This window comes from Spermophilus citellus (genome assembly GCF_964194105.1).
Source record: "Spermophilus citellus genome assembly, chromosome: X".
In the NCBI taxonomy this organism is placed as follows: domain Eukaryota; kingdom Metazoa; phylum Chordata; class Mammalia; order Rodentia; family Sciuridae; genus Spermophilus; species Spermophilus citellus.
In genome coordinates, this window is record NC_138190.1 from 87,822,899 (window position 1) to 87,848,509 (window position 25,611).

The 25,611-nt window shown below is 36.7% G+C and overlaps 1 protein-coding gene across 3 annotated transcripts; it reads right to left on the reverse strand.

The window, feature by feature from the left end:
- Positions 1–184: 184 nt before the first annotated feature.
- On the reverse strand, positions 185–25,611 carry CSTF2 (cleavage stimulation factor subunit 2). Of its 3 annotated transcripts, XM_081277852.1 has the most exons (16): positions 25,483–25,611; positions 24,202–24,280; positions 23,681–23,850; positions 22,959–23,095; positions 22,362–22,481; positions 21,938–22,075; positions 19,191–19,314; positions 15,246–15,305; positions 12,430–12,489; positions 12,160–12,246; positions 11,640–11,781; positions 10,130–10,305; positions 9,568–9,860; positions 6,026–6,121; positions 5,125–5,250; positions 185–2,909 (listed from the first exon to the last, which is right to left on the reverse strand). In XM_081277852.1, the coding sequence occupies exons 1-15, from the start codon at positions 25,538–25,540 to the stop codon at positions 5,128–5,130; spliced, it is 1,863 nt and encodes a 620-aa protein (XP_081133978.1). In that variant the 5' UTR covers positions 25,541–25,611; the 3' UTR covers positions 185–2,909; positions 5,125–5,127. The 3 variants fall into 3 exon arrangements, with proteins under 3 accessions (XP_081133978.1, XP_081133979.1, XP_081133980.1); XM_081277853.1 differs by lacking the exon at positions 12,160–12,246; XM_081277854.1 differs by lacking the exons at positions 12,160–12,246; positions 12,430–12,489 and having other exon boundaries at positions 186–2,909.

A 25,611-nucleotide genomic window follows, 5' to 3' on the forward strand; every position in this document is an offset into this window, starting at 1 on the left:
ATCCTAGAAAGCCAAGACCATGGCAAAGCTTGATGGCAGAGCTTTGGTGGTTGTCAGTTACACTATTTAACTCCAGGTGACTTTGATTCCAAGTGTTTCCATCTCCTGGACTTTAGTTCATAATCCCCCCTCCCTCCTGCCCTTACAGAAGATTTCTAAGTAGGGTGACTTTTTAAATAAAAATTTATTGAATGAATGACAAAACATAATAACCATAAATAACAATGAACATAAAATTACCAAGAACCCCATCCCCATATAATGCCAACTAGGTACATTGTTACTTTAAGTATGATCTTATCCAGTGTGAACAACAACTTACACTTTTATTTTTGCTGGTCAAAAATGAAGGATTTTCTTTTTTGCTTAAAGAATGTGTCTGTTACTTTTTCTGGGCTTTCCATTTGGGAAAGAAAATTTTGAAAATGTGAATCATCATTGAAACATAATAGTTGAATTATAATAAATTCATTTAGCTATATTATTATTTTGTATTGTTGTATTTAAGAAATAATTGGGAAAACTTGATCACCATCATGGGATGACTTAGTCAGCAGAAGCTCTTTATCCCCATTTTTATTAAGGGATGTTTATTAACATCTAATGTAAAAATAAAGAATTTATAATTTTGATAAAATTTTTTTGGCTCCTACTTTTCACTAAAGAATCATTCACCTAATGACACAAGCAAAATGCCTTTCTTTCTCCTACCAAAATGTTACTTCTCCCATCTACCCAATTTAGTGTACAATGACCACAACTGGCTATGGGATGTTAGTTGTCACAGTGAATAACCAGGAGGAAAGAAGCCCCAGGCTCTCAAAGAGGGGAAAAATACACACTTCATTGTGCTCAAAGACAATTCAACTCATTATAGATTTATAAGGATGTTTCTACTAAATTAGCACTACAGCACCTATTTTTCTACCATTAACTGATCAAGAATGAACAAAAGGTTGTTTCTAACTACCAGGAACCTCCATGGCTTGAATTAATGATTGTTTTTTTTCAGTCACTAGTCTGAAATAATAGGTCATAACTCTTGGTAGCTAAATTGTTATTCATCAGTAAAATATACCAATGAATGTTTCTGTAGGGCTAAATTGAAATGCCACTACTGTTGCCAATTTGTTCATCTGAATTTCAGCTGTCTAAGATTAATAAGGATTTGGGAACATGAACAATGGAACATGAAGATATGCTTCCTGATAACTGCTTACTAAATAATTTCATCTTCAATGACCTTGATTCGAAATCTGAGTTCTTTGAAACCTGAGTTCTTAACAAGAAATGTTTCACTTTTGGTCTCAATGTCTAAATATAAATATGACACTTCAAGAGATGACAGCTGCCAAAACCAACACATCAAGGACTAAATATTCATGGAAATAGGCAGAAAAGTTAATGAAAACAATAAACTCTATGCACAACTAACATTCAAGCTGAATTTGAGATAAGCAGGATACCCAGAAATCTCCTCGGCTGCATTGTGAGGTTGAAATATGAAATATCCAGCAAATTTTCATTGTAAGTGTTTATATATCAGAGTAGAAAATCCCTCAATTTTAATGTCTCTCATGAAGTTATTATCTTTGCACTCTTTTGCTTGACCTGTAAGCAATATGCTATTACATTCTTTAAGCCTATGCCAGACTTTTAATTCACCTGACCATAATCCTAACCCAGAGGATAGGATTCTGAGAATATAAATAGGGTCAAAAGTAGTTCCAGTAGAACTTTACTAATTATTAAGGCAACACTTAACCTCTCAAGGTTGGCCTGATGGAGAGAAACCATGTCCCCTCCTCATTGCCATTATAAGAGAGAGAATACCAGGCAAGGAGAGACCCATAAGTTAGAGCTAGTGGCACTAATTATGTTCATACTTATCTGCAAGGAAGCAAGCAAGGGCAGACCTAAAGGGCAATCTGACTGCTTGTGTTATACATTTGGTCCTCTTAAAATCATTGAGAAGAATGTAAAAGTTTTAGGGGTTTCTATGTTTTAAGTTCCCAGAATAATTTGGTTATGGGTAGGACTGAAGGTCAGTGATTTCCTGGAAAATAGGATGAAATGTATTTTGTTCATTTGTTTTCTGTTCAGTTTTTAATTTATCCTGAACATGTGAAAAGCTATTGACTTTTTAAACTTTTAAAGTTGACTACCTAGACTGAAGAGTTTTAGAACACACAAGTAAATGTCAACAATCCCTTGTGTTGCTGACACACACACTCCAGCTAGTGTCAACACAATCTTTGTCATAACTCCAAACTATGCATGTTCAGAACTGCTACTGACAAAAAAAATTGCATTTTTATATTTGCATTCTTCTAAACTAAATATATAGTTGTTGTAGGACCTTTGCTTTGTTGGCCTCCTGATCATTTTATAGCTCCATGCACATGCTATTCTCTCCGAGGAATTTCAGAAGTTCTAGAAAGTTTTCAAAGGGCAAAGCCTTATTCTTGCTGGAAGCAAATGAAACAAAAACTAAGTTCCAGAAAACAGTGCTTCTGAGAAATCCTCAAATATCATAAAGAAGAATAAATGGTTATTAATCTAAAGTAAAAAACAGTTATGACAATATAACATAAAGTACAATGCTGCAGTAAGGGTAGAAAACATATCTAAGGTTTCACCCTTGGTGATCAGCTTTTTAAAAGCAAAAAGGTCATGTATATCAACTTGCAGTGTACTAAAATTGTGTTCAAAGTTTATTTCAAGTCACAGAAAATATACAAACTAAGACAAAATGAACTGATTTTGTTCTGAGAGAAGGTGATGGGAGTCCTCCACCTGGCACCAAATTGAGTCATTCAAGGGTTAGGATGCAGAAGTCACCTTTTTTCAACATTTCAACAAAATCATGGAATTAATTTCCACATTTGTTGCCAGGCATTTTTAAAAACCTGTAAGAAAAAATCAAGAGAAAGCCATTAGAAGTGGAGACAAAGTTATCTTCCCTAAACATTAGGAAAAAAAACAAAAAGGCTAGGGGGAAGGACAATATGCATGAGATCAAATTCCCAGGGAAGAATTTCTGGGTGTTTGTTTCCTGCTTCCCACTTCCCAAAGCAATCATCCTTTTTAGCAGGGTCTCTTAACCTCAGCACTATATTGACATTTTGTGCCAGAGTACTCTCTGATATTAGCAGGTGAGGAAAATATCCTATGCATTATAGAATGGTCAGGAGCATCTCTGGTCTCTACCCACACTGAATGCCAGTGGCATACAATACTCCCTAAAATTTGACAACCAAAATGTCTAAAGACATTGCCAGAATGCCCATTCAGGGGCAAAACTGTCCCTGATTGAGAACTGCTTATCTCTAACAATAATAATAAAGAAGCCTATTAGTGACAGCACAGAGAGATCACCAAAGCTAGGTATAGGATGAAAGGATAGCTAATGCTCTGGCCACATTTTGCACAGATATTAAAACCTTGCCAACGTAAAATTGCACAGCGCAGTTATACACACATGGACACAAATTACTGTGGTTTTAAAAAAACATGGCAAACACTGCATAAGGTTTGTAGTCTAGTTCACAGTAATGTACCAATATCAATTTCTTGGTTTTGATTAAAAGCAAAAAGGTAGGATGTTACCATTGGGGGAAGCTGGTACACAAGGCTCTTGGCATTCTTTTTCTAACTTCTGTGAATCTATGATTATTTCAAAAGTTAAAAAACAGACAAAAATTGCCCTGTGTTTAATGTGCAAAGCTTTAAATTAGATATCTAATCAGCAAGAATACATAAAGAAAGAACTTCCAGAAATATTTCTACCTTGACTAGCCAAAAATGACAATTTTCTCACATTGCAGAGAATACCTTCTTTGCCATAATTATAAAAGTAAATTCCTCCGAATATAATAGAGTCTGTTTTCACTGAAGAAAATAGAATGTCTGCAGTATATGGAAAAAAAGTTACAGTGCAGGTCATACCAAAAATTTAGACAGCTATACATGATAGCCTCCTATTACAGTTTATTTAGATGTTATAAAGATATTACAAATGTGAATTAAAATAGATTTATTATAAATGGGTTCACTACTGTATGATAATATATGGATAGAAATTATAATACAAATGGGGTAAAAGTAGAAATTCTAAAGGAGACATCCCAGCAGATACTGATACAATGAGATCTTTAAATTATTTTGGAAATAGAATCGTTTATATATGATACAAAGATATAGGGGAAAATTAAAAAAAAAAAAAAAAAACACCACAAAACCAATACTTGTATATCAGGTTAGTTCACATGATCATTTATGAGGCAGTTTACCTGAACCTTCTTTACCTAATTGATGAGCAAGACAAATAAGGGTGATAGTGTACAGCAATGTCCAAAATGTATAGAACTGATGGTGCTAGTGGACATTTATTACCTTAAATGTACAGTAATATTTTAATACCAAAATATTCATTAGAAACCAAATGCTAGAAACTAAAATAGCTCAACATTTTTTTGAGGGTGTGAGTGGGGAGGTGTACCAGGGATGGAACTCAGCGGCACTCAACCACTGAGCCACATCCCCAGTCCTATTTTTTTGTATTTTATTTTAGAAACAGGGTCTGAGTTGTTTAGTGCTTCACTTTTTACTAAGGCTGGCTTTGAACTTGTGATCCTCCTGTCTCAGCCTCCTGAGCTGCTGGGATTACAGGCATGTGCCACTGTCCTGGCTAGTTCTACATTTTATTTAACTATTTTATATTTCCTTCATTTTGAAGGCATAGTTTAAAATGAAATAATACAGCTGCTTTTGGAAGGATACACACAAAGCTATATTAAGAAATTCTGTTTGGGGAATGATTTTGAGGAAGCAGGGCTTTGTACCCTTTTCTACACTTCTCGATCTGATTTAATTTTGTTAAACTGATCATATATTACTTTTTTTCATTTGGAAAGGTTCAAAAATATTCTAAACAATTCAACAACTGAGTAATGTTCAATAGTCTTACTCTATCCCCACAGCACTGACTACTACAGGGTAAGGAGAGTATAGTTAAGAGGACTTAGGGCTCCAGAGAGAACAATTTCTGGTTAAGTTTGAAAGTATATACTCCAAATATACAAGGAGCTAATCCTGCTTGGGTGGGATTAAGTTTTTGCTCACCTTTTAAGGTGCTCCAGTGGATTTCTGTATTTGTTCCTTTAAGATCAGAATACTCTGCCTTTGCTCAGGAGGAAGCATGGCAATCTGGTCTGCAGTAAGTTGAAGAACTTGCATAATTAAAGCAGCCTGTGTAGAGGAAAGAAGGTAGTGAGTTTCAGTCATGGCAACTAAAAAACAACAACAAAAAATCATCAGCTTCTGTCCAAAAAGCTACTGTCGCCATGGAATATGAAGCAAATGGAAAAAGGGAGGATCTTTAACACACAGAAAACAAACAGTAGGCCAAAAAGGAAAAAAAAAAATCAGTGAGAAAAGGCACAATGAAAAGAACAAGTACAAATTAAAATACCTAAGATTAGATAATTCAAAAGAGACACCTCCATGAACTCAAAGTTGCTGCATGCTAAGATGGTATCTATGAGCCCTGGGAATTCTTCAGTTTTTAATTGTGTTTTGAAAGTCTCTCCAATTCAAATGTTTTAGCTTTTCCATTAGATATGAGCTTTCCACAATGACCAAATATAAAAAACAAAAAGATACACTTGTGGGGAATCTGCTATTGATTTTAAGGATGAAGTAGAAAGGGGAGGAAGAACAGGGTTTGGATTTCCAGTTCAATGTGGCCTACACACACACACACACACACGTGCGCACACATGCACAATCTGTTATTGGTAGATGAGTCTGAAATGTAAGATAAGCTGCCATTTATATACACTTAAAAACTTTAGAACCAGGTCCACAAATTTTCAGTCAGTAAGTCATAAAAGAGTTCTAAGTTAGGGTAAACATCACCTCCAAAGTGACTTTGAAGACCCAGGATCACAACACGGTAACTGTGAAAAGAGGAATCAAAAAGACTAGATTTGTGCATAAGGAGAAGTCAGACTGTGTTGCTTACCTTCTCATGATCCTGTGGTGTGACCTGGTTCTGCCCAGGACTAAAGCCACCAGGCTGGGTTCCACCTTGCATGCTTGCTCCTTGCATGACTGGGACCTATGTGCACAGAGAGAGAGAGAGAGAGAGAGAGAGAAGAGATTTGTTTTTAGAATTCCTGCCATATAGGGAACCCAAATACAGAAATGGAAGTGTGAAAAATTAGGATATCTCTACTGATAGGAATAAAAACAAGCAAATGACTCTGAATCAGTTTCTACTACTAACAATGGTAGAAGGCAGGGTTTAGCCAGAAATCAACTAGCAAGTTACACATACTTACAATAGCTCTAGCATCATCAACAAATATCACAGAGCACAACTGGATACCATCACACTAAGCAAAATTCAGCCAAATAAGCAGGGGAAAAACTGTTAGCATTCTGCAAACTAGTGCTCAGTGGAAACAAATGAAAGCCAACAGAATCTAGAGATAATGTGTGCTGGTCCACTGGGGAAACTACATTCACAGGGCTACTGCCTACCTCTGGTTCAATCAGACATAGGTAGTTCGTCCCAAAGGGCCCTATCCCACAAGTTAAGGGAAAGACAAACATGCCAGAGAGGCACAATGGAGATGGAGAGGTCTCTGGGAGAAAGCCTGCTATTAGACCAACAATTGCTTTTTACAGAGTTCCATAGAGAACATGCTGCATATGCTGTCCTGCTTAACAGAGACCAAGAAATATAACTGACCTGAGTAAAAGAACAAAGTAAAAGATATAGCAAACTTATCGGTATTTAAGATCTTCAGTGAGTTCAACCCTTTGGAAGATTATCAGAACCCAGGGAAAAGGCCTCTGAGGACTTAGTGTAACTATCAGATGGGCCCTATACCAGAATTTATGTTCACATTCAGGCATTCACCCAGAGCTTAAGTAGTCTTGTTAAACACAGATTGTTAATAAACTCATTACCTGCTTCCCCAGCATTTTAGAAGCAGCAAAACATAAAAAATATAGATAAACAACTGTTAGGAGCAAATTTATGGCATCAATGCGAAGAGCCAGGTGACAGCCTGACAGTGAAGGAGACCAGAAACCACCCAGGCTTAACTATGTAAAATAATGGGTCTACTTAATGATGACATTGAGTAAACAAATGATTAAAAATAATACTTTATTATACCCTGTTTTTATATTTTGTTTAATTATAAAGAAAGCATGAACTATACCTTATAGTTTTTCATTCAAATAGTTTTAAAATTTAGTGAACAGTTCTAGCATCTGGAACATTCACATGCATGCATAACTCATTTGCCAGATAATGGGTGGAAGAAGCATCAGTACAGGTTTGTACAGACTCTTAAAATATTATCATTGTTCTGTTTTTTATTAATACTGAATCCAGAGACTGTCTGAATGTAAATGATTTCTATAGATCTGAAACATCTATAAGTATAATCTTTCTAAAACTTAACAGTGAAAAGAAGAAAATAAAAATCTACATTCATATTTTCTGGAAAGCTACTTAAACATTCTAATAAAAGCAATTATCACAAGCAAGAGAGGCACAGGAAAGGAGATGAGGTTCTTAATGTATATCTCTTATAGATAAGTCAATGTATTCCATATATTTATTTATAAGTGAAAATATTTTTTTTAAAGTTTGAAGATGCTTTATAAAAATGTCTCTACCTTGGATCTAAATGGTTTCATTGGCTCTGTTAATACAAACTATATTGAGCTGGGGTATATAGCTTAGTGGTAGAACACTGCCTTGTGTATACAAAGCCCTATGTTTGACACCTAGCATTACAAAACATAACAAAAATAAAAACAAAAAAACCTAGTATTCCAGAATAATGAGTTGAAGCACTAGTGGAAAAGAAAAAGATGTTACTCAGAAATGGTCTTTCAACCCGTTTTTTTCCAACATCTTTATAGAATTATCAGCAGAACTACATAAATAAGTACATTATGTAGTTATTTGTTGACTGTCTCCCTAGCTAGTACATAAGCTCTATGGGGGTAGGGACTTTGTTGTTCACACTGCTATATCCTTAGTACCTAACTTTCATACATAGTAGGTGCTCAACAGATAATAATTGAATGAATTATAAAAATAATTCTATTATGAGGCTACTGACCATAGAGTGAACAATAAAAATCAAGGCCCATTTAAAAGCAAAACTTGAAAAGCAATAGAATACTTTTATTCTCCACAGATTAGGAAAACAAATTTTATTTCAAATTAAAGAAGTGTAGATAAGATAGCCACACATATACAGATATACCAATGTGCAGATAACAGAACACAGTAATGGAGTGGAAAAAACAGTGGGCTCAGCTGGGCACAGTGGTGCACGCCTATAACCCCAGGGACTCGGGAGGCTGAGGCAGGAGGATTGAGAGTTCAAACCCAGGCTCAGCAAAAGTGAGGCGCTAAATAACTCAGTGAGACCCTGTCCCTAAATAAAATACAAAATAGGGCAGGGGATGTGGCTCAGTGGTAGAGTGCCCCTGAGTTCAATCCCTGGTACCAAAAAACAAAAACAAAACCAAAAACCAAAAAACCAAAAAACAACAACAACAGCAAAAAACCCCAGTAGGCTCTATTCCTTACCATTTTTTAGTTATGTGAATTTGTAAAGTCACCTGAATTTCTGGGTCTCAGTTTTCAAACCTATAAAATGAGAGAACTACATGAAGTTGTGTTTATTCTAGCTCTAATATTTTCCTTCTTTTTCTCTCACACACAGACATGGAGGAAGACATTTAAACATATGAAAGAGGAAAGAGAGAAAAGAAAGAAGAAAAAGAAAGGTACAGGTGCTATAGGCAAATAGCATATAAAAACTCAGGGAAGATACACATATACCACTTGCCCACAATCAAATGTGAATGAAAAGGGAGGAAAGAGATAACTGTGAAGTACCATACACACACCTGGAGAGAGTCAAATAAAGAAGAAAGAGACAGATTTCAGTTCTACAGATTTTAAGGTGATCATTAGTGAATTGCCTTTGCTAATGCATTGCCCATTTATTTGGGCTATGTGATGACAATAATTAACACAGGTTTCTGCAAACTGAAGATAAGTAAATCACCACTGCTCTTCGTATGCTTTAACCCAGTGGTTCTTGGTCAGGGTTGCATTTCAGAATTTGGGAAAGGTTTTTCAAGTCATCCAAGGCCCAGATCCTACTAGTAGACATGCTGAGAGTTAGACCTGGGCTGAGATTCAGGCAAGCATATTTTGGAAAAAGCCTTATATATGATATTGTTTTTCACCCCTAATGAAGTGTTCTCTGACTCCTAAATTTTCAGGGTCTCTGCTATAAATGAAATAGTTATTGAAATGGTAGGACAAGGTTGTTCTTTTGGATTACAATTCTGGTGGCCAGAAAAATCACTTGCCTAACAGACAAAATAAAGGGAGATCCTAGTCTTCCCTTTCTAACAAGCTAAGGAAAAGTTCAAGCCAGAAGGCAATAATAATCAGGCTCAATAACCAATTCTGAATAGATCAAGATTTCACACAGATGCTAGAAGTATTATGCATACCTGTCTGGATCCCTGGGGGCCAACCCCTCCCATGTTCATTGGATTGGGACCCTGGATTCCACTAGGCATAGGTCCTCTAGGGCCAGGCACTGGGCCCCTGGTATCCATGCCCCTGGCCTCCATTCCCCGGACTTCCATGGCACGGGCCTCCATGGCGCGGGCCTCCATGGCACGGGCCTCCATGGCACGAGCCTCCATGGCACGGGCCTCCAATCCTCTAGCATCTAATCCTCTTGCTTCCAATGCTCGGGCCTCCATCCCTCGTGCATCTATTCCTCGGGGGTCTCTTCCACCTACAAAGTTGTAAGAAAATCAATGTGCAGTTATTCACCTATATTGTAAAAACTATTCAAGAAAAGATAGAAATCTATTCCCCTACTCATGTCCCCCCTTAACTGAGACTGCTGTCTCCCTCTAGTTTCTCAGATTTGCTGGTAAGCCTTAAAGATGCTTGCCAACCCTATTGCCCCAGCAATCTTTACCCCAGATTAGAGACAGAGACAGCTGAGTTCTTTATTAATCCATGACCAACAGTTGGCTTTGTGATGTTATCTCCCCTTACCTCTGCCATCCAAGGGTGGACCCCTCTGATCTAGCATGGGTCCTCTTGGCTCTGCCATTAGAGGTCTGGGCTCAGCTAATGGCCCTCCTCTCATCTCATGTGGGGGTGGTCCACGACCTTCATGGCCAGGAACATGGTGCATGGGAGGACCCTGATGAGGAGGTCCCAGGTAACCTCTAGAGATGGAAAGAAATTAATTTCAAAACAAAACATAACAACAACAGTAAAGTGTCAATAGAAGACCAATAAGCAAATATTCAACAAAGAACGGATGCAAACCTTAGTGGATATTCATTATATGCATAACGAATAATGTTAACACAGTGCTTAAGAACACAGGTTCTGAATTCAGACCTACAGTTCAAATCTAGGCTCTATCATTTATGAGATGTGTCATATCGGGCACATTTACTTTTCTGTTTAATGTTTTATACTTTATTCCTTGCATCAATAGGTTAAGAAAGTAAAATTTTCCCAGGTACTGATTTATAGATACTATTTGTAAGTGGAATCAAAAAGTTCAGTTTCACAAACAGTGACACTCAGTGATCTCTTTAAATGCAATTTTAATCCTTATTTTAAGCTAAGGGCAATTTAATACAATAAGCTAAATTCACACAAAACCTGTATACTCTGAACTACAAAAGTGGCTTTTGTAGCTACATATGGTTTTAGTCAACTACACATTTCCACAAGTACTTACAAATATGTTAAAAAAACACTACCCCAAATGCTTATCCTATCATTAGCTCATTAAACATTCCCATTCCTGCTACTGAAAGCAGATAATCAGGAAAATGAGTTCTAAATCTTCAAAATTTGGGGGAAGTTTTTCAAGTCATCAAGGCCAAGGATGTAAGTCCCAAAAGGTTTTAAATCAAAAGTCTTTCAACACGGAAGCATCAACATGAAACTTTAAGTTTCTAAAAAAATAAAAATAAAAAAACACTCTTTGTAGTTTCAAATATCATCTCCTTAAAAGAAAAACCAGTATGCCTTGTTTTCTTCATCTATAAAATGGGACTAAACATATTCATCTTCTAGGGTTATGTGGATTATTTAATTGCAGGGATGAGAAATGAACCCAGGGCCTTGTGCATGCTAAGCATCTGCTCTACCACTATGCTACACATCCCCAGCTTGGGTTGTGTGGGCTTAATGAGATGACCTAAGTAAAGTACTCAGAGCAGAGTCATAAGTATGATCCCTATTAACAGCAACTACTATTATTATTGTTATTAATAATATTACTACTACCACCATAAGTTTTCCTTGCTCAGGTATGTGTACTAGAATTTTCAATTTTTGAATATACAATAGTCATGATTAGTTCAAAAAGACATACTAAACTACAGTTCTGCCTGAGGATAGGTGCTTAGTCTTGGACAGTGGCCATGGATATTTATCTTTTGACGTGGGCAAACAAGTACAACTGTTGTGGAAAGAGTTTGTTCTCAAAGCAAGGAGAAATCCTGGCTTCATATTTGTTTTTTTCTATGTCAACACTTACCGAGGCTCTACTTCTCCAGTTACAGAGAGTAAAGTGCCACCCCGTGGGTCATTTGGAGCATCTCCTAACAAACCTCGAGGAGTTGGGACATTGGCAGGCAAGGATCCCCGCTGCATAGCTGCCCTGGGGTCTTGCATCGGCACTGACAGGGAAACAAATGGGAGTTACTGCTGTGAAAGACACATAAGGAAACAAGAAATGACTCTATATACCACTGACAACATAATTCAGACACCTTAGAGTGGGTGAAACCTCACCACAGCAGAATCCTCTTGCAGTTCAAGAACAGAAGCAGGGTGTAGGCAGAATCTGTGCCATGTCAGAGGTATGGATGGAATTATATAAAGAGCAAACTGGGGAGCAACCTGCCAAGGACTAGCACTGCAACCTGAAGAAACTTATGCTCCTGGTTTTCCTTCTAAATCAATCTTAGTTCAAGGACCAGAGTCACAAAAGAGAGGTAGGGTCTTGGCATATGTGAACACTGCCATGGCTCTGCAAGAACCTGCTGTCTCCTTACAGACTGCTATTCCATCCAAGCCTCCTGACACCAGTAGGGAGGGAGTACAGCCTCGGACAGATGCCCATATCATCCATGTTCTCTGCCCTGTGTGAAGAGGTCAATCTTAGGCTTGTGGCCTCAACAGGAAAAAATTAAGAAAAACAAAAACCCAAAAACACTACCCTTTTGGGTTCTGAACGTGAGGATGACTGCGAAGCAGCTCTTTTCCTCTTAACGTCCCACCCTGAACACCACAAGCAAAAGGAAACCCGCAGATACAATGGGTACCTTGAACTCGCTCAATTGATGCAGGCCCGGCGGGTCCCACGGGCGAGTGCTGTAGGGTTCCTACGTGAGCAGTAAGTTCAAAAGGAGAAAGAGCAGACACTTAAAATAGCTTGCGTGCATGCGTGTCACACACACACGCGCGCGCGCGCGCACACACACAAACATACATAAAAGCAGACTAAAGATCTACACATGTAAGTTAAAAAGCCAAGAGTTTACTAACTTGCCTTGCCCCAAGCTACAAAATCTTCCTAAACTACACTAGTTCCTCTGGGTATGTTATACAGTACCATTTTGACCAGATAGCTTCCCAAAGGGAAACCCAAGGGTCACTGTTTTTTTTTTTTTTTGAGAGAGAGAGAGAATTTTTTAATATTTATTTTTTTTTAGTTTTTCGGCAGACACAACATCTTTGTTTGTATGTGGTGCTGAGGATCGAACCTGGACTGCATGCATGCCAGGCGAGCGTGCTACCACTTGAACCACATCCCCAGCCCAGGGTCACTGGGTTTTATCTGGTTAGGAACAACCAGTGATTTTTAATTTTTCCTTCCTCCTACTATTCCCTATTTTCCCCCATTCCTTATGGCACTATTACACACACACACACACACAAAATAAATAAAAGGAAAAAAAAAAGAAAGAAAGAAAGAAAAAAGATTAACGCAGAACAAAACAAAATATAAAAAGGATAGCTTTGAACCTCTAGTTAAGCAACATAGAACATAAAGAACATAAACATATTTTCAGAAGTAAAACATGAAAGAATCTGGAAGGCAAGATTTATTCTGGAGAAGCTATAACAGAAGTGGGTAGTACTATTTTTGTCATATCTTCAAGCACAAAAATTTTTGCTATTAAAATATTATCAAATGGGGAAATTGCAGTGCATGAATTTTAGATGAGGAAAGAGAATATCACCCTATATGAAATGATCTGCTACAGCAATTTTTTGATAATAAACATCATGACAACAGCAAAGACTAATGAGATGAGAAGAGTACCAACCAATACTAAACAAAGATGGTAGGACAGGAAGAAGTATCATCTCAAATATCTGTTTTTTCCTTTCACCACTACAAATGTGTAGAAAAAGCATGGATTACCAAAAAAAAAAAAAAAAAAAAAAAAAAAAAAAAAAAAAAAGTGAGACAATCTGGACACAAATAAGATTCTTGCTTCCTCTGCTGGGCACTGAAGGAAACTATAAAAGAAAGCTCATCTCACTTTGTCTCTTCATGAAGATATCCTTGAAATATCTTTAAAATGTGAGTCATTTCCTTATGTTAATTTTTTACCAGAAAGATGAAGATAACTGTAACAGGATGGCACATCATGTGGAAGTATGTATTAAACAGCTAAAGCTTGATTGATTGATTAATACCTTGGGGTACATACATGCTCTAGACAGTGGTGAGGTGGGAAGACACAATAGCACGAAAGCATGAGATGCTTAGAAAAAAGATTTAACATTTGGTCAGGAGTTCATTTGCTGTTAGACATGGTATCTAATGAAACAAATTATTAGTTATATCACTTTAACCACCAATCCCAGCAAGCAAACCACTGGCTTGAATCTTACCATTTTGTTTTTTAAAAGACCACGTGCTCAGAAGAAAAAAACTTAAGCTTCTCTATGCCGGAACAAAGCAATCTTTACCCATCACAGTGACCCAATGAATAAGAGTATAATATAGTGAAAAATATTTAAGAGAGGCAGTATAAGATGAAAGAAAAAGGACAGATATTTGAAGTCAGATATTTCTCAATCTTAGCTCTGACACTTATTAATTGGAACAGCGGAAGAGAGTACTAAATCTGGTCCATAATACCTAGACATCAGCATTTACTTAGCTTGTCCTAAGTTTTAAAACTCTGATTTCCATCCCTTCACCTGTAAAACTCAGATGCTGCCACCCAACTCACAAGGATGTTTATGAAAATCAAAGTACCCGAAATATAGTATGCCCTCAGTTCCTTCTCTTTTCTAAATCCTCTCTCCTCCTAACCTTTGTTTTCAACTGAGCTGCTGCATTTTATTCTTCAAATTCCAGTAACATGGAGAAATAATGTGGATATCAGTGTTCCTGTTGCAGTATAACGGACACTTCTCAAGTAGTTTTTTTTTTTTTTTTTTTTTTTTTTTTTAGTGAGAGAGGAGAGAGAGAGAGAGAGAGAGAATTTTTTTTAATATTTATTTTTTTAGTTCTCGGCGGACACAACATCTTTGTTGGTATGTGGTGCTGAGGATCGAACCCGTGCCGCACGCATACCAGGCGAGCGCACTACCGCTTGAGCCACATCCCCAGCCCTCAAGTAGTCTTTATAGACCTATAACCCCCTTCCAGTTTGCTCTGGGGTTTAAATCTAGTTTTCTACCTACTCAGTCATATATTATGCTTGCTTTTAAAATTCTTTACTAAGTCAACAGACACCCATAGAGGGAGAGAGAACATGTCAGTGGACTCATTAGATTACTAGGAAACTCATTACACTATTAAGAATTGATGATGTTTGTAGAGTTGGGTTCTGACTTACTGGGTAGAAAGTCCAGATTAGCAATGCTCACTATAAGTTTCTGATAGAAATGCTCTATATCTGCAATGTCCCGTGCAGTATCCACTGGCTACATGTGGCTACTGTGTACTCTGAATATGACTAGGGTGATTAAGAAACTGAATTTTAAATTTTACTTAATTTCAATTAACTTAATATTTAAATAGCTACTGGTGATTAGCAGTTGCCATATCAGAGAGTACAGATATGGAACATTTCTAAGGCCAGTCCATATCAATCAGGCATTAATATTTATTTACCTTGTCCCCGTTCTATGGACACAGGTCCACTTCCTGGCATTCCAACCTGGGCCTGCATTCCTGGTAGAAGAAAAAGGGCAGGATAGGAAAGCATAAATTAGCACAGTGGAAAAAAATTAGAATAGTGGCCGAGTTTACAAATTTTCTCATTCTGCCTTACGAGAAGAAACCTACAAAGGAACAGGAAAACTAACACTCAACAATGCAGCAAGACAGAAGATGGAGTTAGTATACTTCCTGCTTCAGTGACAGAAAGGTGAGTTCAGTTAGAATGCTTCATCTCATTAGTTACCAAAACTGTTGCAAAAAGCTCTTCTGTAATACAGGAAAACAGTGCCACTTACCTATAGACCTCCTCTCATGGGAGGCAGCACACTTCTTGGGGCATTCTGTAAATGTGTGGGTATACTATTTCAGTTGTGACAAAGATTTTTTGGGGGGACACAGTTGGTATTGAGTGAGAAGGGGCCAGGGATACTAGATTTCCTGCAATGTTTGAGATAGTACCACAAAATGGAGAATTATCCTGTGTCTTATAAATCTTTTAAATGTCTCACTGACCATTCACACAACTTAAAAACTGTTTATAGCTACCTGAACCTAGAGCCACAGAAATATATATATATGAATTTTTCAGAAATGAAATTACTGAGTAAATTATGAGTACGACAATTTATTTTCAGAATTTTATTATAAGTTTTCCCTATTTCAGAAAGTTATATTACCAATGTCAATAGTCCTTTTGGCATTCTGAGTTGCCACCCCCCACCCAAAAAAGCAAACCAAAAAACCATGCTTATATCTATCTACATTTTAAGTTTTTACATTCATGGCATAGGTGCAATCATCTGACTACTACATTTTGTTTTCTAGTGTACCTGCCTGAACAGTTGCACGTTAAATTATTATATATTAATGTCCTTTTACTTTTCTTTAATATTATAGAACTTCACAGTTCTACCATCAATGTGTAAGTACCGCTTTCTCAACCAAAATTAAGTGTCATCTCTATTTGACATTTGCTAGTCAGATGGGTTTAAGGGCAATCTCATTGTTAATTTGTAATCTTTTTTTTTTTTTTTTTAAGAGAGAGAGACAGAGAGAGAGAGAGAGAGAGAGAGAGAAGAAAGAGAATTTTTTAATATTTATTTATTTTTTTTAGTTTTCAGCAGACACAACATCTTTGTTTGTATGTGGTGTTGAGGATTGAACCTGGGCTGCACGCATGCCAGGCGAGTGTGCTACTGCTTGAGCCACATCCCCAGCCCCTAATTTATAATCTTTTAACTATAAATAAATCTGTTTTTTTTTTTTTGTTGGCCATTTGTGCTTCTTTTCTATGCATTTTTTCCCTACACATTTACTTTGTCTACTTTTCTACTAGGTTGTAGGTTGTTTTCCCACTTCTTATCAATTACCAAAGAGCTCTGTATAGGGTATCTCAAAAATCTTCACAAAGTTTTAATAAGTTCAAAATTATAAAGGCTACAAATTCATAAAAAAACACAATGTGAAATTTTAATTATTTAACATTTACATTCAACTTTTATCTTTATTAATCTCTTCTTGGTATCTTTTTAAAAAAATTCCTAACTAGTACTTAGAATCTCTGTATTTTTTAATAATATAGGCATTTAAGGATATTAATTTTCCTTTAAGCACTGTTTACAATTTCTGTGCTTTTTATATGAAGTATATATAGATAACTTTGTTTTCCTTTAGATGATTTATAAATTTCTTTTTATTTCTTCTTTAATTCAGGAACAGTATGTTCCTTAATTTGTAAGTTAAGATTTTCCTCAGTAACCTTTTAATTATTTGTTTCTAATTTTATTAACTTATAATTAGAGAATGTGGTCTGTAAATTCTCCACTTCAAATTTGTTAAGGTCTTTCTTTGTGGCTAAATACATGCTCTTTTAGAAAACAAAAGAAAACAAACAAAAGCATTCTTCAAGGTGGGTGTGGTGTCACATGCCTGTACTCCCAGTTGCCTGGGAGGCTGAGGCAGGAGGAGCACATCCTCAGCAACTTAGGGGGACCTTACCTCAAACTAAAAAACAAAAAACAAAACAAAACAAAAACAAAAACAAACAAACAAATAAAACCCCACAAAGGGCAGCGGGTGAAGCACTCCTGGATTCAATCCCAAGCACCACAATAAATAAATAAATTTTAAAAAAGAATTAAAAAATGATTCTATGGTCATTTGGAGTAGGAAGTGTATTTTTGTAGTTAAAAGAAATAAGTCTCCCTCTATGTATTAAGAAAAGCTTATTATTTAATTTCTCAATAAGCATTATATATATATTTTTTGTCTAATAGAACAACGCTACTCTAAGTGTGGTCCACAAATGGTGCTGATCTATAACACAATGGTAAACCCTTCATGATAAGGTTAACTACAGAAACAAAGAGCAGACATTTAGAAATTTCTAGAGCCATCTGACATTGCTGTGATAACCCAAGAGTGTGATCAATTTACCTGTCTCACTAAACAAAGTATAGATTAGTCTAAGTGTTGTCCAACTCTTGGTAGTGAGATTATTTCTTAGATTGCAAACTTTTTATGTGCAGTAGCACCACATTCCTAAATTTTGGTGATATTTTAAGGTAAGTTAGATACCTATAACAAAAAGATGTGTAAGATACAGATCCCATTACTTTCACAGAAATAAAATCTAACTACAACTGCATTAGGATACAGTGGATAATTAAAAAATTTTGAGTTTGCTAAAACTTCTTTAAAAATCTTTTCCCATTCCTTGTCAACTCAGTTCTTAGAAGAACTTAGATTTAAATAGTTCTAGGAATACTATTGCAGTCAATCAATCCCAGATTAGATAATAAATTTACTTGCCTAAAAAACTTTACTGAGGACTGGGGTTATGGCTCAGTGGTACAGCACTTGCATAGCACATGTGAGGCACTGGATTCGATCCTCAGTACCACATAAAAATAAATAAAGCAATGGTATTATGTCTACTTACAACAAAAAAATTAATAAAAAACTTTACTGATGAAACATTATGTGTTCATATGTTTCCATGTGGGGAATCACTATTTCATTCAATGTCTTTAGTTGCGATTGTTAAATAATGAAGTTACAAGTGTAATAGCCATACTCTATCAACTGCCAATCTTTGTGCTTCATTGAATGAGTTATTTCAAGACTTCTTTCTTTTCCAGTATTGAGGATGAAACCCAGGGCATCACACACACTAGGCAAGTGCTCTACCACTGAACTACCTTTCCAGCCCTTATATTTTCTTTCTTCTTTTTGTTATTTGGTTTGAATATAATTTATGCCTGTTTTCTTTATGAGTTGAACCTAATCTAAAAGTTTTTGGGCTTTAATGAGAGAATTCAGTCCATTTGTATTTGACAGAATAAAGACCATACTACTACACTACTTTTTATTCCTTCCATCTTATTCTACATTCATTATTTACTTTACATTGTCTTTCCTTTTCTCTATTTTTGCCACCTTGAATTTGTTTCCATTCATTCCATTTTCTCCTCCTTACTTTGGATGTTTTAGTGTACTTTCTACTTTTGTAGCCCCTTCCCTACTCTCATAGTCAAATATAGAATTTGTATATAAGAAATCCCCTAAGGCTGGGAGTGCAGCTTAGAGGTAGAGAGCTTGCCTAGGCATGTACGAGACTCTGGGTTCAAACCCCAGTGTGTGTGATATCATGATTCTGTTATCAAATAATTGGCTATATTGCAGCACTTAGTAAGACAAAAATTTTTTATAAAAGTATCTATTTTTTAGGTGTAGTTGGACATAATACCTTTATTTTATTTATTTTTATGTGGTGCTGAGGATTGAACCCAGGGCCTCACACGTGCTAGGCAAGCGCTCTACCACTGAACTACAACCCCAGCCCCAGTAAGATAAAACTTTAGCAAGGTAACAAGATGGTGAAGTCTAGAGACTTACCTCCAGGAGCTAAGGAACCAGGGCCAGGTCCTGTTACAGCAGTTGGCATCTGTCCTGGTGCTGGAACTCCACCTTGCATAGAAGCTTGCATCAGAGGAGGTGCACCATTGACATGCATTCCACCCTGAACAAGAGAGAAATCAAAGTAGGTACATGCCTCTATGGAGATTCAAGACTTTTAGTCTACAATCTTAAAGACCTCTTCAAATTGGTGGCCTAAATAGTCTATCAAACATCCTTTTTGTATAGCATGTCTTGTGTGACATTATATTTTTTGTACACTTTCAATTCCATAGAAGCAAGTTATGATATGTGCCATGAGTTTTGTTATGTGAATACAGTTAAAATGGAACATACCCTCGATGTAGAGATTGACAAGTTATCTGTGTGGCAAGGCGGCATATAGCAACTATTCTTGATTTCATCACTGGGGCCTACCAGTAAGAGTTACAATAAAAAAAGTGTCTTGAACCCATGAAGACAAAGAAGGGGCTGGGACTTTTTTAAAAAGCAACTGCTGGTAGTCCACACTTTAAAAGTGAAAATAGGCCTGGGGCTATAGCCCAGTGCTTGCTTAGCACATGGGAAGCACTGGGCTTGATCCTCAGCACCACATAAAAATAAATAAATAAAATAAAGGTATCATGTCAATCTACAGCTAAAAATATTTTTTAAAAAGTGAAAATAATTTTCATTTGACCAAGTTTACTCTTGTCCTTAAACAAAATTCTTGTTTGGGGGCAGGGGGAGGAATATGAATTTTCCACCATGAATTCCCTAGAGAACTGAGTCCTCCTTTGAAACAGAAAGAACTCAGTAAGAATAAAAGTGAAATTACAAAAAACAAAATCACATACACAATTAGAAAACAAAAGTCTAAAACAGAAGATAGGAAACCATATAGGGAGGTAGTTAGGAGAAAACAGGCTACGAGGTCAGAAAGGACCAAGTATAGAACCTGCATTCGCCATACACAATTCTATTTTTTGACCATTTAACTTCTCTGAGTCTTAGTTCGTTTCCTTCCCATCTCTGAAAATATATTTATTTATTTAGAGAAGGGGATGGTCAACTATGACTCATGGGCCAAATCTGGCTAACTGGTTTTTTAAATAAAGTCTTACTGAAACACAACAACATACACTTGTTTACATACTGTCTTTGGCTGATTTCACACTATTATGGTAGTTGTGACAGAAAGTCTATGGCCTATAAAGTCAAACATGTTTGCTATCTAGTCATTTACATTAATTCTTTGCCATCCCCTGCACTGTAACTTTGAAGGACACATCTAGGTTGTTTATCTCTGTCAATCTGATAGGTGAAAAATAGTACCTTCCTGTAGTTTCTATTTACATTTACCTTATTTTTAGATTAGACACTTTTATGTATTTAGATTTCCGTTTTGTGAACTGTTTATGTCCACTGCCCATTTTCTTACTGAATTATTTGCAATTTTCTCACTAACTCATGAGTCCTTTTTGGTTTATTATAAAAATTATAGCTATAACCACTCATCTTAGGAAATAAATTATATATACTAAGAAAATCTATATGATCTTCCCCAAATATACCCAAGATCCCCATCTCATTAGATAGTCACTAAGAATTCTCATAGATTTTTTTAAAATTTTATATGAATCATTATATTCTGAATATGTTCTTTGAATCTCACTCAATGTATTCTTGGGATTTATGCAGACACATATATCCCACATGTTGGAAATGTTTCCACATTAACTTAGTTTCACTTTTATACTGTTAAGTTTTTGAGTTATCTATGTTAATACCATACGTTCTAGTTAAATTTTTTTTTGTAACAGGGATTGAACCCAGGGGCTCTTAACCACTGAGCCACATCCCCAGGCATTTTTGTATTTTATTTAGAGATAGGGTCTTGCCGAAGTGCTTAGTGCCTTGCTAAGTTGCTGAGGCTGGCTTTGATTGGCAATCCTCCTGCCTCAGCCTCCCGAGCCACTGGGATTATAGGTGTACATCACCGTGCCCAGCTCTAGTTCATCTTAATGCCACATGGATTTAAATTCTTGAAAGTCATTCATGTTATAATATGTAGTTTAACTGCTTAAAGTATTCCATGGGATAAATATACCACATATTTTTCATTCTTCCAGAGATGTACATTTAGGATATTACAAATTTTCACTAGTATAATGTGGCAATGAACATTTTTGAACACAACTATGGAATTTAATCAAGTAATCTGCCTCTTGTCCATTATGTTTGGCAAATTCTTCCTCTATTTTGTCATTTGTATTTGATATTTACTTCTCTCCCTCTATACAGAATTTTTTCAGTTTTTAAACATTATCAATTTCATATGGGTTCAGGGTTTTGTATCATGGTTAGAAAGTTTTACTTTTTTCATCAGTAAAAAGAGATATTTAAATATGAGTGCCTACCTTATGCAACTGTTATGAGGACTAATTGAGATAATGCATATGGAACAACAAAGTGCCAACCACAAAGCCAGGCATGCACATACACATTTCTTGTAAATTAGCTTATAAGAAAAGGGCATACAGGAAAAATCACTTTGTTTTACAAACTTGGAACCAAATCTATATTCAGTCAGATGCCATGTGCTTCTGCAACCTGGAAACCGCTTTTATGTCTGGAAGTTAAAATTATCATCTCTGGTTTCTGACCATTCTTCTTTCAATATATTCTCCTAAAAAAAAATGAGATTCTAAGACAGATAAAATAAAGGGACAGGGACAAAGCCCTACCAAAGTCTGGGCCTGAGGGGCCTGAGGATTCTGCTGGTTCATTGACACATTGGATCCTGAGCCAGGACCAGCACCATGGACTGGCTGAGGGTTGCCTGTAATCAGCGTTGGGATATTTGTCTGGCGATGCAGAATTTTCTAAAAATGAAAAGACAAACCTATGAGCTGTCTGTTTAATAAAGCAATCAGGCAGTCCCTACCCCACTCAAGGTTTATCATGCCATTGATTTTTCTTTCTTTTTGGTACCAGGGATTGAACCCAGGGCTGCTTAAGCACTGAGCCACATCCCCAGCCTTCTTTCTTTCTTTTGCAGTGCTGGGGATCAAATCCAGGGCCTCATGCATGCTAAACTCACCCTCTACCACTAAGCTACATTCCCCAGACCTACCCTACCATTTCTATAAAAGAATCAGAAGCACTCACCAAGGCAATCTCTGGGTCCACAATTCTCATCACTACCTGTGCTTGCAGCAAAGCATAAGCCAGCTGTGGGTTCTGAAGCAACATGTTCCGTGCTTCCTGGGGACTATTCTGAACACAGAGCTGAAAAGATAAGCAGATTCCTTATCAAGTTCAATACTTAATTACTTAGAAATCGATGGTGATTTAGAGCTTGTGTATTACATCTGACAAATGTAATACTCAAGGGACTCTTTAAGTTATCATTCGTTTTTACATGGCACACAAAAATCTTAGCAATGGCAGGAAGAGGCATTTCAAATTCCATAATACTATCATTTAGGATAAAGCTGTATTTTTAATATCTATATCTGATATCTACGGGGGCTACAAAAACAAGCTGGATTGTTTGAGTAGGTGTTTTTTTTTTTTTTTGTATAAATAGAAAGCTCTCTGTACAAAATGTAAAATATATTGTTCACACGGCATATTGAAGATGCATAAAATTGTATCTACATACACATTCTATTTGAGCTCCGAAACTATTTCCATTAAATTTCAATTAACTCCTTAAAAATCTGAGGTGAATTGCTTTATTCATAACCTAATGTTTCTTCCCACCTTCATTTGTTTCATCAGCTCAAACATCTGCTCTGGTGGAAGACTGGCAACTGCTTTGCTGATAGACTCAGGGGCATCCTCAGGACTAATGGTCTCTCCATAAGGTGATTCAATGACAGGGGCACCAGTGCCAAGGCCTGATCAGGAAGAAAATACAAGAAAGTTAGGGGAAAAACAGCTAAATCATTTTAAGTATCTATTTTTATTTTCCATGGTTGCTACAAGAACCAATAGATAAATTCTCTGGAGCTGAGAAATAAATGATTTAAAAATCTCTTCTATATTCTCTATGTTCTCAGAGGACAGACAGCTGGGACCATGATCACTTAGATGGTCAATGTTAAGGAATCAGGCATACTGACCTCTTTCAAAAGAAAAAAGGTTTAAAGAGATAAAAAAGCCAAAAAAAAAAAAAAAAAAAGCCTTAGTACCCCTACCAGTTACAGATCTGACAACATGGTCATAGAAGTAATGACACAGCACAATTATTATCTTGGTGGACCTGAATTCATCTTTAACTGGAAATTAACAGAAGGATTTCTAAAGTCAACTTTACCTTGTTTCTCAAAGATATGTACTTTCCTAATTCAAGTACCTCAGGCTGGTCAAACAAAGCTGTGTGGCTAACCATTTTAGCATATTCTAAAACATCATAAGTGGAAAAAATTTCATTGCTACGTATGTATTAATTCATAATGCATACATCCTGGGATTATACTCACTCTTCAGCTCTTCTTTGTTCTTTTCACTGGCAGCATTGTCCACTCGAAGTGCTCTCCCACTGAATTCACGCCCATTCAGGTTCCGCATGGCACTAAGTGCCGTCTCTTGGTCTTGGTATTCACAGAAGCCATAACCCTTTGGTTTTCCTGTCTCTCTATCATATACCAATCTGGAGAGCAAAACCAAGTATCAGGCACAAATGCTACACACATACAGGGTTCTTGCTAATACTGCCATGCTTTAATTTGGCCCTTTGTAAGATAAACAGCTTTATAACAGACTGCATCATTGAAGTATATTTAAAACAGTTGAAATAAAAAAAAAGAAAATCCATATCTTTCAGGTAAGAATGAATGTGGATTATATGGTACCTAAATTATGTCTCAATAAAGTTGCTAACAAAAATAAAATGCATGTGAAAATTACCAGTAAAAAGAAAAAAAAAACCTTGCCATTATTACTAAAGGCCAAATTTGTGGCGGTTTATAAGACTCTCTCACCAAGAAGAAGAGGATCTCACCTGAAACTAACAACAGGTCCAACCTCAGAAAAGATGTCCTTCAATTGCTCTTCAGTAGCTTCATAAGGAATGTTACCCACTAAGGAACAGATAGCATATTAAAATTCTGAGTTTGTAGCCTAGATATTTAATGAGAAAGTAAACAGTAGAATTTCTACTTTCACTGAATATAAAACAACTGGCTCAAAATAGTGTTCTCCAAAAATGCACTTCCATGTGTTTCTTCAGACCTCTTAACAAGGGAAATGAACCACTGAAACTAAATACAAAAAGTGTAGATACTCCCAAGGAGTTCTCCAACAGATCTAACAGTGTTAGATATTCCTTAACTTTGACAAAAATAAATACTTAAAGACTGGTATGTACCTGACGGTCTTCAACTTTTACCAGTGACTACTAAAAACACATTATGTTAAAACAGGTATGTAATGTCCATATTTCTACATGTACACACACTTACAGGAGAATAACCATGAATAGAGTGGAGGAAATTATTCTGAACTGTTTTGTCATGTACTTTTCAAAAGGTGCTTTAAAATCACCAAACGTATTAAAAAAAATTGTAACTGTAGATGGACAGAATGCCTTTATTTTATTTGTTTATTTTTATGTGGTGCTGAGGATTGAACCCAGTACCTCACACATGCTAGGCAAGCACTCTACCATTGAGCCACAGCACCAGCCCACCACAAGTATTTTTTAAAATTAACTTATTCCAGCAGAAAATATTACTCAGAATAGTTTAATCCTCTTTAAGATTCCTCGGACAAAGTCTTAATCATTCATTCATTCATTTGCAATCCACCTCAAGATGCCAGGTGGCCGTTAGAACTATGGATGAACTAAAATGTTATGGATAAAAAGCAAAGGATTTAAGTCCTTATTAAAGGGCGGGAAGTGGGCTCAGGAATCTATACTCTCCGCATATACTCTATTTTCTGGTATCTCCATCCTAGAATACAGAACACCGAGGCGCTTTTGCCATGTGCCTGCTTCTAAAAAATAATTGATAATGAAAAAGGAAAAACATAGAAGATGAAGGCTAGTCTAACTCCCTCAATGATATTGTGGAAAATCTACAAGACCGTAAAGAAAAGGAAGCATCTTTTTGCTCACGGGTCCATCAGATTGACCCCCCACTGGATAGGCAGAGAGCCCTGCAAGCCCGACCCAACGCCGGCTTTCGTGGCGATCCAGGAGGTGGGAGGTGCAGGGTTCTTTGCTGCTCCCCTGCCTCTTTCTGTCCCTCCCAGATGCTTGGTTCCACCGAATTCCTCTCACCGAATACAGAACGTAGAGAACGATCCACCGCAGGGTCTCTCACAGTCAAACCCGCCATCGCTCTCTTCCGGTGGCTTCCGGTGCGCCTAAACACACTTCCGTACAGCGCGTGAGCCGAGCGCCGACCAC